Source organism: Numenius arquata, chromosome 1 (assembly GCF_964106895.1).
Source record: "Numenius arquata chromosome 1, bNumArq3.hap1.1, whole genome shotgun sequence".
NCBI lineage: Eukaryota > Metazoa > Chordata > Aves > Charadriiformes > Scolopacidae > Numenius > Numenius arquata.
Window position 1 is genome coordinate 67,122,713 of NC_133576.1, and position 17,123 is coordinate 67,139,835.

Consider the following 17,123-nt stretch of genomic DNA (forward strand, 5'->3'; position numbering starts at 1 on the left):
TGCCTCGCACATAAACTAGTGAGGGAGAAGCAGTTTCCTGAATTTACACAAAGATTAACTGCTTCGTGCTCTCCCAGATATTACCCTCTAATAGAAGACATCGATTTCCACATGACTTTGCAATAACTCAGTTAACCTTGCGAAGACTGCAAGCCAATTCACAGTTGAACAAAACTACTCTGATTTCTCTCCCCTCCCCCCATCCCCTACTGCAACTCTTCCTAACATAGGTCCTGGACTATTTTCTGGAACCTTCTGATGCTGAGCTTTGCACTGGTACGCTGGAATACATAAAGGCTGAGTTACCCCGTGGGGGCTTCTAATCACCTTTGTACCGAACTGTGAGAAATCATATTCTTTTTGTTTCTATTGTGACAATCTCTTCCGAAGTCCTTACTTGGGCTTTCTCTCTCTGAGCTACTTCGTCTTAACCTCACTTGCTCTTTGTTTTCGTCACTTTCTGCTTCAGAGTCACTCAGCTCTAAGTCAGGACAGTAGCCGTCGTTGTCCTGGTACGGAGCACCTTCAAGCGTCTGCTTGCTCCACAAGCGATCTTTTGTTGCAAGTCTTCTCGTTGGCTTTTCACAGCACCGGAGGTCTTCCGTGGTCCTCACCAGGCTGTTGGTAGCCTCTTTAAAGGACCGGCTAAAATGTTCTATGGTGGATTTTCTGAAACCGCTCTGGCTGGCCAAGTGAGCCGTGAGCACGGACTCTTGTTCGTAGGGCGTCTGGCTGGAGCTGTCTCTCTGGCTCACGTCTCCAGCCCTGCCCATCAGACCGTTGGACTTGGCCACCAGCCGCGAGTTCTCCTGCTGCACCCGCCCGTTCCCAATGGAAGACTGTCCGTGCAAAGCAGCCTGGAGCGCTAAGGGCTTCCCGGATGGCTGGCCCCGGTGAAACTCTGGCATCTGCATGGGGCCAGAATCCTTCACCTCGCTCCGAGGCTTGCCAATCCCTGCCAGCAACCCGTTACTTCTGCTGTCGTGCTGATACCTGGAGTAAGATTTTGCTTTAATTTCAAATGATTCCTTTGACATGGTCACACTCCGTTTGCTGTAAACAGTGCTGTTGTTGTCAGGAGAAAGCGGTCTGTTGCCAGGCTTCAGCGAGTTGTTTTTGCAATCTCCTAGTGCTGATTTGGGCATTTTTAACTTCAGGGTGATCCTGGGAGGTGGGTAGAACAGTGTGTTCTCTAGTGCATTTGTCAGGGTATGGCCTACAGGAGAAAGAGATGAGGGGACAGAAAAAAAAAAGAGGCTTTTTTAAAAGAGGATAATCATTTTGTTATCTGTAACAAGTTTTAAGAGTCCATTAGAAGGTCATTCAACAGTAACGCATTTGCAAACAATTAGTGTGAAATTATTTTAGGACATTAAAGAGAAGCTGGGATAAAGAAAACTGTTCCAAATTATCCACCATTTCAGAATTTAGGTAAGCATTTTAGCATTTCCATTAAAAACAACAATGTGCCCTTTTTACAGGGCCTTAAGCCAATGAATTGAACCAGTTTTGAGATATGACTGAAGTAGTTCCAACAAAGCTATAAAAAAAGTTCATTATTCAGTTTTGGATGGAGAAAAAACAATGCTTCAAACTGAGTTTCAATTTGGACTTAGTTCAAATCTCTGCTTTGTATTATAAAATTCTCTATGCTTTAGAGGTCTTTTCACCCCGATATATTAGTCTTTATGATAATATATGCATACAGCACCATTGTAAAGTAGCTATCAAGCTATTCTAATAAGGATTAAAAAAGCACTTGTATTTGTAAAGACATCAAATAAATTTAGTAGACATTTCTAATAAAATGCATTTACACAAAACCAAAGTGCTTTGGAGTACTGCTGCTTCCACAGAATACTAGTCTGACCTAAAACAGTTTAAAAAATACCACCTTGTCAGTACTAATGAAACCTATCCATGTTTCAAACGTAGAGATAAAAAAAGCAAAAAGACTTCACTTTAAATTGGTCATGAAAAACATATTATGTATCTGGAAAGAACAGAAAAATATTAATTTCACATTGAAGAACAAGCTGCCTTCCCTATTAAAAAAAAAAAAGAAAGAGTAATTGCACTGTAATATATACTCTTCCACTTTCCAAATTTTGTATTCTTTATTTCAAGATGACTATAAAAATTAAGAGCAGAGCGGGCTTTGGTACATGAGCATTCCTAAGCAGTTACTACTCACGATTACAAACCAGAGTACTTTAAACTCTTTCTGAAGGAAGGAGAGTAACCACAGAGGGCAGGCTAAGAAATGCCTTTTTGCGCTGTTCATCAAGCATGCACGGCAATATGAGAACAGCAGCGATTCCTATCAGTCGCTCTTCTCTTTTGCCTGAAGGAACTGACTACTGACAAGTAAAAAACCTTCTCAGCTGGAGAGCCAAGCAGCAGCACAGAGTTTGCTGTAGAGAAAACAGTACCATAAAAAGCAGCCAAGAAGTGCAAAGAGATCACCACCAGCTCGTTTCTGCTATCTGCATGCCATAGTGACTGATAAGTAATAGGCGCATATCAGAAATGGTCATAAAATAAAGAAATATCCAAGTAAATATTTTAAGAGATTAATGAGTTTTGTGTGTGTTGCTACTTTTTTTGACTGTGTACTTACAAGAATAAGCAGGAACATAAAGAGAACACATTTTTGAGATTAAATACAGAAAGAATTTGCAAATATTTTGTATTTATATGATTACCTGCAGCGATTTCCTGATTAATGAGCTGGACTTGCAAATTGAAGACCTGTTCATGTACTTTACTGTGAGAGAGCTTCAGTTTCTCTCTCCTGCTTACCATGTAGCAGAGATTTCTTACCTATGGAGGAATAACAAGACTGAATAAGCAGTAAAAACTAAATCTTAACATAGTTAAAAAAAGTGTATCAACAACAGAATTAAAACATTACGTGCAAAATCCCTCGGCAAAGTTCTTGTGAATATTACTGAACATATGTAACTACTAATTAAAAAAATATCCGGGAATTTTTTTAATTGCCAATTCAATGAATGCCTAGAATATATTCTGCAAGACAGCACAATGTATTTTCATCTGTAAGAACAGCGAGCAAATACAAAATTCCAGTCAAAAGCAAGTAATTGCTAAGACTTGCTTGTCTGTAAGCCTGCTTCTATTATATATGATGCCAGGGATGTTACTGTAGGCAATACTGGATTCTCTCAGAATTTCCCTGCAAAATGTTTCATAGAATGACTTTTAACAGCTTCACTGTGATTGTTAACCCTAAAATTATTGCAACATTTAAAGTAACACTTTATACAAAGATACCCAAGAGAGCTGGCCTGTTTGGATCAAAATTAACACATAGATCACCTCTAAAAGAACACTGGCTTCTTGTGCAATGTACATATTTTGGCTGATCCATTCCACAGTTTCTTTTCAGACTCCATTGCATTGACTCGTAGAGTTAAAGGCGGCCAAGTGCAGGGTCCTGCACCTGGGTCAGGGCAACGCCCGTTATCAATACAGGCTGGGGGATGAAGGGATTGAGAGCAGCCCTGCTAAGAAGGACTTGGGGTACTTGTGGACATGAGCTGGCAACGTGCGCTCACAGCCCAGAAGGCCAACAGCATGCTGGGCTGCATCAAAAGCAGCATGGCCAGCAGGTCGAGGCAGGTGATTCTGCCCCTCTACTCTGCTTTGCAGAGACTACACCTGAAGTGCTGCATCCAGCTCTGGGGCCCCCAACATAGAAGGACATGGACCTGTTGCAGCAGGTCCAGAGGAGGGCCCACAAAGATGATCAGAGGGCTGGAGCACTTCTCCTGTGAAGACAGGCTGAGAGAGCTGGGGTTGTTCACCCTGGAGAAGAGAAGGCTCCGGGGAGACCTTATAGCAGCCTTTCAGTATATGAAGGGGGCTTACAAGAAAGACGAAGGCCTGTAGTGACAGGACAAGGGATAATGGTTTTAAACTGAAAAAGGGTAGACGTAGATTGGGCATAAGGAAGACATTTTTTAGAACAAGGGTGGTGAGACACTGGAACAGGCTGCCCAGAGAAGTTGGGGATGTCCCATCCCTGGAAGTGTTCAAGGCCAGGCTGGATGGGGCTTTGATTAATCTGGTCCAGTGGGAGGTGTCCCTGCCCATGGCAGGGGGATTGGAACTTGATTTGGAAGGGTTTAAGGTCCCTTCCAACCCAAACCGTTTTATGGTTCTTGATTCATTCCCATATAATTCTACTTTCACTGTTTGAGTTAATAGCAATATTTACACCTAATGTATTGAGAAAAGGAAGAAGCACTGGAAGTTCTTGAAACAGCACAGCGACTGGTTGAAAGATATTTGCCAAACATACTTCCCTCAGCACTCAACTCCATCTGTTCAGAACTGGAACCTCTCTCCCCAGAAAGGAAATTCCAAGATTCCCAAATTTATATTCATCCCAAGATATAACTGAGTAGAAAATCCTGTGGCACAAAGAAGTTCAGAAACTTTGAGGCAGACATTTCAAACTATGAATTACCTCCTTCAAACTACGAAGTACCTCAGAATATGTACATCAATTTCAACAAAATTTGATGTAAACCAATCACTCAAACAAAATAAGCTCATTCTTTCAAGAGACTATTTTGGATTTTTTTTTTTTTTTTTTTTTAAATAAGGAATCATATCTAAAGTGGTCCTGGAAAAGGTAGACTAAAATCAATACAAGAATTACACTGACAAGTGCAAATCTCAGCTCCCACACTCATTTCTGTGTTTTCATGTTCTTCTCTCTCCAGTATTGTTTTTCCTTTTCTTACACTATTTTATCTCTTCTGCTTTTCCTTCCCCTCTCCTCTCTGATGTCTCTGTACCACATTCAGCACATCTGCTCTGAATTTATTACAGCTCCATCTTTTTCAACTACCAGCTAACTGGCAATATGATAAGAGCCCAGCTTGCTACTGGTAAAAAGATAATTTCCTTTACCTCCTCCTGAGTAAAACCACAAGCAGTGGCAGAGTCAGTGGGTTATTTTCAGACCGCTAACCAACCGTAGCGCCTAAGGCAGCTACATGCAGTGAAAGCATCTAGGTCAAGAGAGTGACGAGTGATTCAGCCTGTCTGCTACCTGAGACTAGCTGACACCAGCACGCTGGCGAGGAAAAGACGTAAGACTACTGAATCAGATGTCACAGGAAGTAGTATGAGTACAGGCTGACACTCTTCTGTGTGTGAGAAGCCAAAAAGTCACCATGGAAGTTAACCACCTAGGATTTCACCTACTTGCCTTCAAACGATGAGGGTGAGAAGCTCTGCTTTAATATATTTTTAGGATTCTCCAGAAGCTTAATGCATAGTCACTAAAGAGTATTTACTGCTTTACCTATGCAAATTGATTTTTCCAAACTCAGAATTGGCTAGTACTTACCATTCTATTCTAACCATTACAAAACACCTTTTTAAGTACAATTGATTTGAGTCCCTCCATCCCAAGACAGAAGGTGGATGATAAGAATTTTTTAAGCCTGCCCCATTCCTTTGCTGTTTGCACTTAATTTAATTTAATAAAAGCAACATCTTTTGTTATTGACTCTGTATTACTAGCAACAATTACTGCTGGGTCAAATAAATTTACTCAATTGAAGTTGAAATTGAAGAGTCCATTAGCAAATATGTCCACTGTGCATAAGAAACATACATCTTAAAATACATAAAGGAATAACCTCTAAGCAAGTCAGGAAGCACTCCTTTCACATTGGATCTCTCACTGGACTAAGAAGGGACAGTTCCTGAAAGACTCTGCAGCAGGCAAGACAGCATACCAAAAGACTAGAGTTGAAGGCCTTTTTTTCTTTATTTTTTTTTTAATTATTCTTTCGAAAAATCACCTCCCTGTGCTTCCGCCTTTCACACTTCCACCCACGAACAAAGACCTTGGTCACCTGCGAATAGTTTTTTCAAAACTTTACCAGTTAAACTCTTACCCTTTCTAGGTCCTGCCTCAAATGCATGAACATCCTCATGCGAGTATGAATGCTATCTTCTTTCGGCTGCACCAAGCCATTTTCTTCATCCTCCTTGGGAGGAAACAATGGTTTGTTAAAGTTACTTTTTCGCTTTAATTTCCAGTAATTGTAGATGAAGTCTACAGCAAGTTTAGGGAGGCCCAGTTCTGCTGCAACATCCTCCACTTTAACCAGTGAGTAAAACTCTTCTTCCAGCTCTCGGAGTTTCTGGGCTCGCAAACTGGTTTTCTCGCTCTCTGTTTGCTTCTGGTCTGACACGCTCTTGGGGTGCTCATCAACATCAGGCAGCGAATTCTGTTTGTTCTTGCTGTGCTTTAGACAATACGACTTGAACTTGACCTCATCCCCATCATCCAGGATAGTCTTCATCTCTAAACTATGCTCAAAGGCACAGGTGACATGAAAGGCAGTGATACAGCTTTTCACAGAGCACTACAGACAAACAAAAAAAAATAACCTTCAATCACTAACAGTAGCAACAAAACAGAAAAAAGGACAGAATTACCTTAATTACATGAAAGTCCATTCCTACAAAACATATTTCCTAATCACTCTTAAAAATATCTGTTGACCTCTTTGAAGTTGGTATCATCTGATTTAGTATTTGTTTGTGAACAGCGTTCAACAGAAGGACCTTTCTATCCATCTCTGACCCACGTAGTAGCAGTCCTTCCACATCTCAGCCTTGTTCAGAAAGCAACTCAGACTAACTCCAAAATCTCCCTGCTAGTGAACTAATTTGATGGCAAACAGCTGTGACAAAGTAAGCATCTATCCAATGGTCATCTGCATTCTAAAGCATCTCAGAACACAGGAAGGACAAAATGCAAAACCGAAATTGCCCTTCTCACATAGGCCCAAGAGTTACCACAGGACAAGCACGTACCTGAATGCAAGCACCAGTTTTCAGCTTGCATAAACTACACACTAGAGCCCACCGACTTGGTGGAATGTGAGACACCTTTGTGATTGGCTCCATCCTCTCTGGGCAAGCAATGCTAACCTGTAAACAAACAAACAAAGCCATCATGGGAAGCAGTTACCAAGGCAATAAAAACAAGTTCTCCATTAATACCACAAGAAGAAACATGACCACACATTTATCTCACTTTAAGATCTCCATGTGCTCATACTTCTCAGCAAGGGACCCTAAAAGATCCCACATGAAAACAGTATTCTGGAATACTACGTTTAATCTGGTGGCTAAAAGCTGCAATTCTTTAAAACATTTGAGGTACCTACAGCATGCCTTGTTATGACCATTTGAGAGACCGCAGTAAGTGATGCTTAAGTTTATTTCAACTGGTTTTTTTTTTGCGGGGGGTGTGGGAGGGTGTGTGTTTTCTTCTGTGCTGCTTTAACAGGTCAAACTTAAAAAAAAGTACCAAAATACAAGATACTCAGAACCCACACCTACTGAAAAACTCCTTCTTTAAGATCACAGAATGATATGGGGTTGGAACGGACCTCTGGAGATCATCTAGTCCAACCCCCCTGCCAAAGCAGCTCCACCTAGAGCAGGCTGCACAGGAATGCGTCCAGGCAGGTTTTGAATGCCCAGAGACAGAGACTCCACCACCCCTCTGGGCAGCCTGTTCCAGTGTTCTGCCACCCTCAAAGCGAAGAAGTTCCCTCCTCGTGTTTAGATGGAACTTCTTATGTTCAAGTTTGTGCCCGTTACCTCTTGTCCTGTCACTGGGCACCACTGAAAAAAGACTGGCCCTTTCTTCTTGACACCCACCCTTTAAGTATTTATAGGTGTTGATCAGATCACCCCCTCAGTCTTTGCTTCAGAACCAGATCTATCAGTCAGCAGCCAGGGAAAGCCTCACTTCCCAGCTCTGCCTCTCCATCAAGCGCTCCCAATGCAAGAGGTGATTCTAATATGCTTTCTTAACTACAGATTGTATCAAGGATAATTTGAGAAAGAATACAACAAACTTCTCTTACTGCAAAGCACGGTATATTCTTTTGTGCCAGTTTTTATATACTTAGTCTGGATGATCCATTTGTCTCTGGCAAACCACATTATGGATATTAATACTAAAAGAAAGAAAAAAATTCAGATAAGCTCAGGATGCCTTTTCCTATTCTTTGTTATACTAATGTCCACATATCCTGTAGAAATTTCTCAGCTGCCTGTTGTCCATACTGGTAAACAAGGACTGTCCTCCATAATTTGGAGACCAAACCAGACACAAATTATCTCCATAGGCATACCTGAGCCACTCCTGACAGACAGGATTTATCCAAGGGCAGAAACAAAAAGTTGGCTAGCTCTGCATGACCAACATGCAGAACTGGGCCAGTATAAGAATGGCACATGGTGGAAGATTTCCATAAGATAACTGTTCTGTCCCAAGAATGCCAGTCTCCAAAAGCCTGGATTTTAGAGCTTTCACAGCACTTTTTGAATTTAGCAGTTGTGTGCTTTGGAGGGCTACCTGCCTGAAGCAGAAATACAATGCCGACTCCAGCTAGGAAGATCTCCACACTTTCTATGAACAATTCACCAGAACAGAGCAGACTTGTATCTCCAGAGGTGGGATAAGGGCCTCTTCTCAAAGGAGTCAGATCTAAGGATTTAAAGAAAGGACGTTCCTAGGCTCTGTGGCACTGTGAAGCCAGAATAAAGCTAATTCCTTAAAAAAATCGGTTAAGGCTGAGATTGAAGAGCTTTTTTTTTTTTTCCCTAGAAAACTTTAAGAACGTTATGCTACAGTAGTTTTCAAAGATTAGATTCTCCTAGGGAAATTCAGGTTATACGAATTAGTTTAACGTGATAATTAAACCGTTGACTTTGCAAGAGTCTAAGCTGAATTTCCAAGCTTTCTTTTGGGATACATCAACAATCACTTCATGCACATATTCACTTTAAAACCTGCTTAATCCCTGAGGAGGAAAGGCTTTGCTTCAGCAGACCTCCTCTGTGAGGTAGACTTATCTAAAGATAGCAGTGCTAAGTTGATCAAGCTCAAGAGTCATAGTTGCTATGCTCGAATTTAGTATATTTGCTACTCTTTCCTCATCATTGCATTGCTCTAAGGATGATTTAAGGAGGTGGAAAAGACAGCTTTGCAAGAGATTACTTGGTTCATCCTTTTTCCACATTTAAAAAAGTTTATCAGAAGTTCACGAACTAATGACATAAATTGACTCTAGTAAGATTTATATTTGTTATAATACTTCATCCTCCGCTCCTCTAACTGCAAGCCATATCTTCTGGAATATACTGGGGTCAACCTGCTGCACAGCATTTCCAGAAGTCTTCATTAGGAAGACAGTGAGATGGTTCAGAGAGGGTCCAGGTTTTATCAGACAAGGAGAACAGGCAGGCAATGTGTGATGCCCGCATCAGGTAGAGATGACAATCAATTTAATCTGTTGTGGCCTTCCTATAAATTGGTGGGAGAGTGACAAGGCTGTCCCTGAAATGCTTGAATGGTTCCACAAAATCATGTCCAGCACTCTAAACATCACCAAATGTTTTTTTGCTTCCAACAAAAGCTTTTTTGCTTCCAAAATGAAAGAGCCTTTCATCAACCTAACCTGACCTTGCTCAAAACAGAGCTGGTTACAAGTTGCACAGGTATTTCTCAAACAATATTGTACAAAGATTGACCGCAATTCTCATCCCAGTTACCACTACACTAAGAGGCAAGAATTCCTTTGGGAATTAAGGGATTATATCAACTTGTCAGGTTGTCTATATTCCTTTCTAAAGGAAACCAGAATCTTCAGTGATTTTTTTCTGGAGATTGAGTAATAGCAGCTTTCCACTGTGCTTCCCAGCAGGAGCTGGGAACTGACACAGATCTTCTCCCTTTCCCTTTTCTGCCCCTTTTAATGCTCTCCCTGCTCCCTCCCCAGAAGGGACTCATAAGGTCAGGAAACAGTTATGTGGGAAATACTGTCCATTCAGCTTGTGACGCTGCCTGTTTATATTACTCCACCTTCTAAAAGCACAAAGAGGCGCTTACAGAGTCAGGTGCGATTTATTTATACTGGCCTCATGCCTCCTGCATGTTTCAAAGAGAGGAGTCAAGGCAAAGTCTATTTGAACTTTGCTGCTCAGAAGGGATCCAGACAGCAGAGAGGCAAACCTTTCCATTCCCCAAAACCTCCCATCCCAAGGCAGAAATGATCCATCTTCACCTTGTATCAGGTTACATTTTGACTGCTGTACTCTGAAGAAGTTTTAAGAATGTGAAAGAGTGAAGACAGTGGGCTGTTGAAGCCTCTTCTCTATGACTGTTATGCACATGAGCTGCCATTTGGATGGATCGTCACCCTGCTGTCCTCCGCTAACCTGCCACCAGTAGCTGCACGAGTGCACAATGATTGCATTGGTGGCTGGGAAGGGCAGCCCAGTGGCTGGAAGATGGCCACTCACAACAACAGCTAAGAATAGTCAATTTGATACCCTTCCAGCTGCAGCAAGGAAAAATAACTTTCTGCTTCAGCTAACGCCATATTGATTGAGGGAGGACATAACTGTAATGGGTTATCTGAGGCAGAGAAGGACCTTGAATTTCAAAACACTTGGTGTAAGTTTTCTGGTCTGAACACTTTTTTTTTTTTTTTTTAAAAGAGTACCTTTTAAGAAAGCATGAAATAGACTACACATTTACACTAAAAGACAATAAAGGCAGAAGAAAAGAATATAAACCAAGTGAGAACACTTTGTAAAGTAAAAACCTTCAAACGTCCCAATCAGTCAAGTGAGCATCAAGAAAGCCTTTTGACAGCATTAGCTTATAAGGAAAGGAGAGAAGAGAAACCATTTTAAGACAGTGCCAAATAACTTAATGAAGGAAGATACCTAGTGCAATTGCCTGCAACGATGCTAGCCTTTATTTGGTGCTCAGGAAGTCCCTCTTCGAACCTTTTACCACAAGGCACAGACATGTTTATGGCCCTTTCCTCTCTGCATTCTGCCTTGCTTCATTTTATTAGGGTCACAAGAGGAAACTGCAGTGACTTTCTAATTAATCTGTTTCTTTTTGGGGAGTTCCAGTGTGTCACTATCTCGGGGAGAAGAAAAATAGGTATATGAGAATACACATTCTCCCCTAAAGTATCCATCCCCAGGTCTTAAAACTCTGGATCTTTCTTGTCCCCTGCAGGACATAAGGCCACAGTGACTCTCCAGACAGGAACTGACCTGCCATTTTAGCAGAGATTCATTCCCAAAGGTTTCTCTGGTTTCTCCAGTGACTGAATTGTTTTCCAGGTGACAACACAGGAGACAGAGAGAGAATGGGTCCAAGAGGCAATTCCTGCCCCTATTGGCAGGTGTCACCTCTTCACTGTGCCAACACACTTGGCATTGGTGTGGAGGGGAGGAGGTGCCTGAGGCCTGGAGCCACCAGAGGGGCTGTAGGAGCAGCTGAATTCGAGCTCTCCCACCTGGGTGCTCCCCCGGCAGCTTCTCTCCCTTAGCTAGGGGGAGGTGGGCAAGTAGGCAGGCAGTGTGTGCTCCCTGCCCTGCCATCACCTGCTTTGCAAACCTGCTGGTTCCTCTTCTGCTGGAAAGAGCATCAAGGCAACCAAATGCAGAAAGCATCTCTTCGGAAAACCAATCTGCTCAGAGCCAGGAGAGCTTCCAGCCAAGACACTTCATAAAGTGCAGGAGGAAAAGTTAAGCAATATCTTTTTATTTTTTAAATTTTAAAATAAATCTTTTATTTTTTTCTCAAAACCTCTCTTCTTAAAGGTAGAAGAGATGCCAGGAACTACAAGCAGGCTTGAAAGGAAAATGCAACTGCAAAAATAACCTCCTTGAAAAGCAGATATATGCCTGAGACACAGCTAAGAATTACACACTGCATCTGGCTGCTATGTTAAAAAAATACTCAGAATCCTAACATCTTCCTCCAAGTTTTGCAAATGTGAGGCCTGGCTGTGCTTGGGAGCAGAAGGTTCAGAAAATAAGGCATCCGTCCCCCTGATGTCATGGTGCTGACAGATATGGCTACCACCTCACATTAAACCACCCACCGTAATGGATCTGTGGATCTTACCAGAAAGAAACAGAAATATTCCAAGTACAAAATTAAACACAAACTCCATTTATACACAAACAAACATTCTGATTTACAGTATTATAACGTGATGCTAAGCTTGATTCAAAATAAAGGAAGTGCAAAGCTTCGTTACTAAACTCTCCCTATATGTATGCACAGATATATCAAAAAAGCCTTTACTTATAAAATATAGCCTTTACTATAATTATAAAATGCCTTATCTCCCCACTGTTCAGAAAAATTTTGCTTCAAAAAAAAGCCTTAACTACAAATCTGAGAGTCCATCCTACACAAATAATGCAATGGGGGGGTGTGTACTTTTATTAAAAAAAAGTAGATGTATGCATGCAAATTATACACCTGAGTACACAAATTCATCAGAAAATAAGAGAGACAATGAAGCTGCAGTGACACAGTGAACACTAGCTTACAGCAGTAACCCTTTCTAGCAGGTCATTCAGATACCATAACGACATCAAGAAGTGACTGCTGAGTAAATGGAGGAAACAAAGTGATTAATTAATGGAACATAAGCTGGACTCTCTCCCAGTCCTCACAGACTGTGCAGACTCATCAGAATAAAATACAGTATTAAGCCAGACAGATACCTTAAATCATGAGAACATAAAAAGGCAGAGGAGGAAACAAGGAGGAGGAGCACAGAGAGGAGTCTACAATGCAGAGGAAAGAGGCAGAAATTAAGTTTTACCTCTGGAATCCAAAGAGCACAGCTCACATGTGCCCACTTGGTCCCTGTCCTGGTAGCTTTCATGGCACCTCCTCTTTTGGGACACAGGAGACACTGAGGATGTATTCCCAGCACGCAAGTGCGACACAGCCAGCTCCCTTCAGGGACTTTTAAGATTCCATAGCATGCCTTGGAGGAAAACAGGTCATTGTGCTGATATTATTTCACACACAAGCATTAATATTCATATGAACCAAAGCTTTCAGATACTAAAGGCATGGTTTAGCCTTTATTTAATCCTTCTCTAATTACTTTACCTTAAAACAAGTCAAGTGATTAAAGAGATAAACAGCCTGTAAAGCAAAATCTTTTAATGCCAGTTTCTTTCCAAAATGTGTGCTGGTTATTATTTGTTTATAGCATAAAACATACCCATTGTGACTGCTGAACACCACTGGTGTTAAGAACCTTCATCTTTTCTTTTAGAGACTTTTAAATTTCTGAAGCAAAAAACGTAGACATTTCTTTAAATTAGCTTCTGCATTTAATCCTTTTTAAAATCACAATTTCCTACCACTAATAACTTTACACTCTAATGTAATTCTATTTAGATGTGAAGGGATATGATCTGTTTGATTGAAGACCATTTCCTGCAACATGAAATTACCTTTGTGGTTACAGTTCAGTGAACTGTTTGTTACTTTAAATATTTACATGATATTGCAACAAAAATTACAGCATATACTGAAATTATGAGGTGCTGGGTTTTATGCATATTTCCCGAGTATTGCGCTTAACACCTCAGAAAATGAAAAATTTCATAAGTGTTCCTAGATTTGAGAATTAAAAACAAAAAAGGAAAAATAAAAGAAAAAAAAAGTCTGCTTTCTGATTCAAAGTCCTGATAGTTCTTAAAGGCTAACCGGGACCTAACACTAACTACGCATGGTAAGACACTGGAACAGGTTGCCCAGAGAAGTTGGGGATGCCCTATCCCTGGAAGTGTTCAAGACCAGGTTGAATGGGGCTTCGAGCAACCTGGTCTGGTGGGAGGTGTCCCTGCCCATGGCAGGGGGATTGGAACTAGATGATCTTTAAGGTCCCTTCCAATCCAAACCATTCTATGATTCATCTAGATATATCCTGCTATACATACATACACGCATATTAAAGCTCAGTCTATCTGAAATCATTGGCTGCCACCAAGGTCTAACTCCACTCAACTGCTCCAAATACAAACTTTATCAAAAGGGTAGCTTTCAGCGGAAATCCCACCATTCCTAACACCATCTCTGGCAACAGTAACATTGAAAGCCTCAAGAGAACAGGATCGTTAGCTGTAACCAGTCTTTCAGATTCAAATCTAGTATAATACTTCCATACTTGCCTTCTCAGCCATGATATCAGATGATAATATCTCAGTATTTAATATGAAGCAATATAGTAAATAATTGCACATTTATGTCAGGCCTGCAGAGATGGAAACTTTCCCCGAATTAAATCCTGCAACAACAGGATTTTTTTACAAGAACTGCTATAAAAACCCAACAGGGGGAGCTGTAATCTAAATTTTACAAGTGATTTTTTTTTTTTCCCTCTTACGTGGTACATTCCCACCAGCATTCTTTCTATTACTAATGCAGAAGAGGCATTACACCTAAGATCACCACCTAAGGTGGCTGGAAATGGACTAAAACTATTTCCTAATTTAATCCTACTAATGGAGTGGAGGAGGCCTAGACTCTAAACCAGTAATTTCACAATCTGTTACAGCTGGCACGAGAGGGCACCATGAAGGAGGAAATCTCTCACACTCCTTCCCCCCCACCTCCTCCCAAACCGTGTGACGACAAACAGACCTGAGGCTACATGGTGAACCCAGGCCGATCCAGATTAAAACCAAAATTATTTTTATGTTGTTGTTAGGATTAGCTCTAGCCCATACATGCTCCCCAGTTTGTTTCAGGTGGGTCTGGCATGGGGAAGGGTCAGGAGAAAGCAGGCAGCAGGCCATCAGCAACCACAAGCCTTTGACTGCAAATTCATCATTACTTTTGAACAGGCACAAGCAGGGCCCAAAGCAGGCGGCCCAGCTGCCAGCCATATTCCTGTCACTGGCCACGTTACTGGCACTCACACTCACGTGGCTGCTTCACGCAGTGAATCAGATCACAAAAGCAGCCGGGCTGGAAGCCAGCCCACTGCGAGCAGGGAGATGACAGGTCCTTTTTCAGCCAGATATGTTTTCCGAGTATTACTTGCACTCGGTACAAAAATACATTTTTTAAAAAAAAAGCCCCTAGTCTCTTTCCAATTCATAGCAAAAACCCCCTTCCAGAACAGGACACACAGAAACCACAGGATTCATATCCCTTTTCTGATTATAAGGATACCTCTGTCTGACTACGTTGAGCTCAGTCAGTGTAGTCTTGGCTACGTCTGAAATGCTATAAATGCGAGCAACGTTCAGACTGACAGCACAGTTATTGCAGGTGCTTACGCCTTCTAAAAAAGATCAGTCTGTTAAAGTGCCTACATGTGGTTTCAGATGGTTAAATTTGGATAACCCATTTCTGGCCAATTAACTAGTCAGTCAAGGAGGAAAAACCCCAGCTCTGAGACAATGATCTTTAGATTCTTCACATATAGGGCAAGCCAGCATTTCCTGCCCTGTTTATCTTCAAAAGCAGGTTTAGTAATAGGGGGAAAATTGTTTACAGTCACAGAGGAGTACTTGCAAGTCCGAAGAACACACTTTGTGTTCCTATTAGACTGTAGATATCCACATATTTCCCATGCTAAGCCACAAAATCTACTGTAACTGTCAGGGGACAAAAATTCATCTTAGTATTATACCACCCTTGATACCTAGAAAAATCACAAAGCGCTCCAATTAACATTTAACAGTACTTCAAACTCCACACTTGCCAAGGTAACCTAAGACCACAGGACAGTATCAACATTTCTGCAGGCACTAACCTGATGGACACAGATATTACACTTGTCACAAAACACCATGTCATTCCCATCTTCACTGTCAGGGGACCGGCACACATCACAGATGACGTCTTCATCATATTCAATACCCAATCCTTCTTCAGTCTCAATAGCATGATTCATGTTCTCATGACAGTGGCGTTCCAGCACTTCAATTGTCTTTTCCATTGTGTTCTCATCCAGGGGCCCGCATCCTGCAACACAGAATAGGGAAGGGGAATTAGAGGACAGTCAGGTGCCTCTGATCCAGTCTGAGATGCAGGAAGATAGAAGGACAACTTCTAGCAATTACAGCAGTAAACACAGCATACTACTAATAAAAAAATAAAATAAAAAGAGAAGGCCTTTATCACTCACTAGCCAATTGTATCATTATCTTATATGTATAAGTAGAACTACTACTGGAGTAGAAGTTTAAGTTGTATATAAAATACAAGGCTGCACTACAGCATAAAAGACAGACAGCAGTTTCTGTAACTGCTAGCTGCTCCCATACAACTCTCCCTCTGCCTCCATCACTTTAAGAAACACTAATGATATCCAAAATCACACACAATGTTCTTTCAAAATTACACACAATGTTCTTCTGAAGACTAACTCCCTAGGAAATAAAACTGATCAAGAACACTTTAGATCTTATAAAGATACAGAAGTTGCCGCCACCACCCAATACCATCCAGTACACTACTTGAGTGATCAGCATAATGGATATGAAAAGTGCTTTTATTGTTTTGTTGGGTTTTTAAAAATATAATAGAAGATAAATATACTGTTGGCAATCCATAGTATCTGATTACTTGAACGCTACACATGCTGCATATACTTACTACTAATCAAACTTAGTATAAGCAGAACCACTTAAAAAGAACTTGCTATGAGACATCCTCAGCTTGCAGCTTCAGGACACATACACTGCATAAGAAACCCTACAACGTTCACAGCTACAAATTTCCAAACTGCATTCTCTCAAAATCCTCAGTCAAAAATGATGCTGCTGCCCATAGTTCACTATTCACTCAGAGCTCCAAAGGTTGGGATATTCATGTAACATGAATATCAGAGGCTAACATTTTAACTGCTGGACTATGCAGAACAATATGGCTACTAATTTGGATTCCTTGTTGCAACTGACAAAGAGGGAGATGGACAAGATAAATGACTGCTGATACAAAGTGTCTTCTGCTATTAAACTTTTATCTGCAATGCCTGGATTCTTTTCTCACTCCTTGAATTAGAAGAATTGCAGAATCATTCAGGTGGGAAGGGACCTTCAGAGGGCTCCAAGCACTAATCTCTGGCTCCAAGTGGCCAACAGTGAATCCAGACAAGGTTGTTGCTCAAAAGATGTTTAGTCAGATCTTGAAAACGTCCAAGGATGGAGACCTGCCTTCCAGAAAAGCTTTGGTTTTGCTAACAGCACCTCTGTATGCC

The 17,123-nt window shown here is 41.3% G+C and overlaps 1 protein-coding gene across 1 annotated transcript in view; it reads right to left on the bottom strand.

Annotated features, from left to right (window-relative positions):
* Nucleotides 1–323: 323 nt before the first annotated feature.
* JADE3 (jade family PHD finger 3) overlaps nucleotides 324–17,123 on the bottom strand; it is a 69,896-nt gene continuing 53,096 nt past the window's right edge. The window contains exons 7-12 of the mRNA XM_074149481.1: nucleotides 15,675–15,886; nucleotides 12,717–12,884; nucleotides 6,868–6,984; nucleotides 5,940–6,413; nucleotides 2,706–2,823; nucleotides 324–1,216 (exon numbers count right to left, since the gene is read on the bottom strand). Coding sequence (XP_074005582.1) covers nucleotides 324–1,216; nucleotides 2,706–2,823; nucleotides 5,940–6,413; nucleotides 6,868–6,984; nucleotides 12,717–12,884; nucleotides 15,675–15,886 — 1,982 coding nt within the window. The remainder of the gene's footprint in view (nucleotides 1,217–2,705; nucleotides 2,824–5,939; nucleotides 6,414–6,867; nucleotides 6,985–12,716; nucleotides 12,885–15,674; nucleotides 15,887–17,123) is intronic.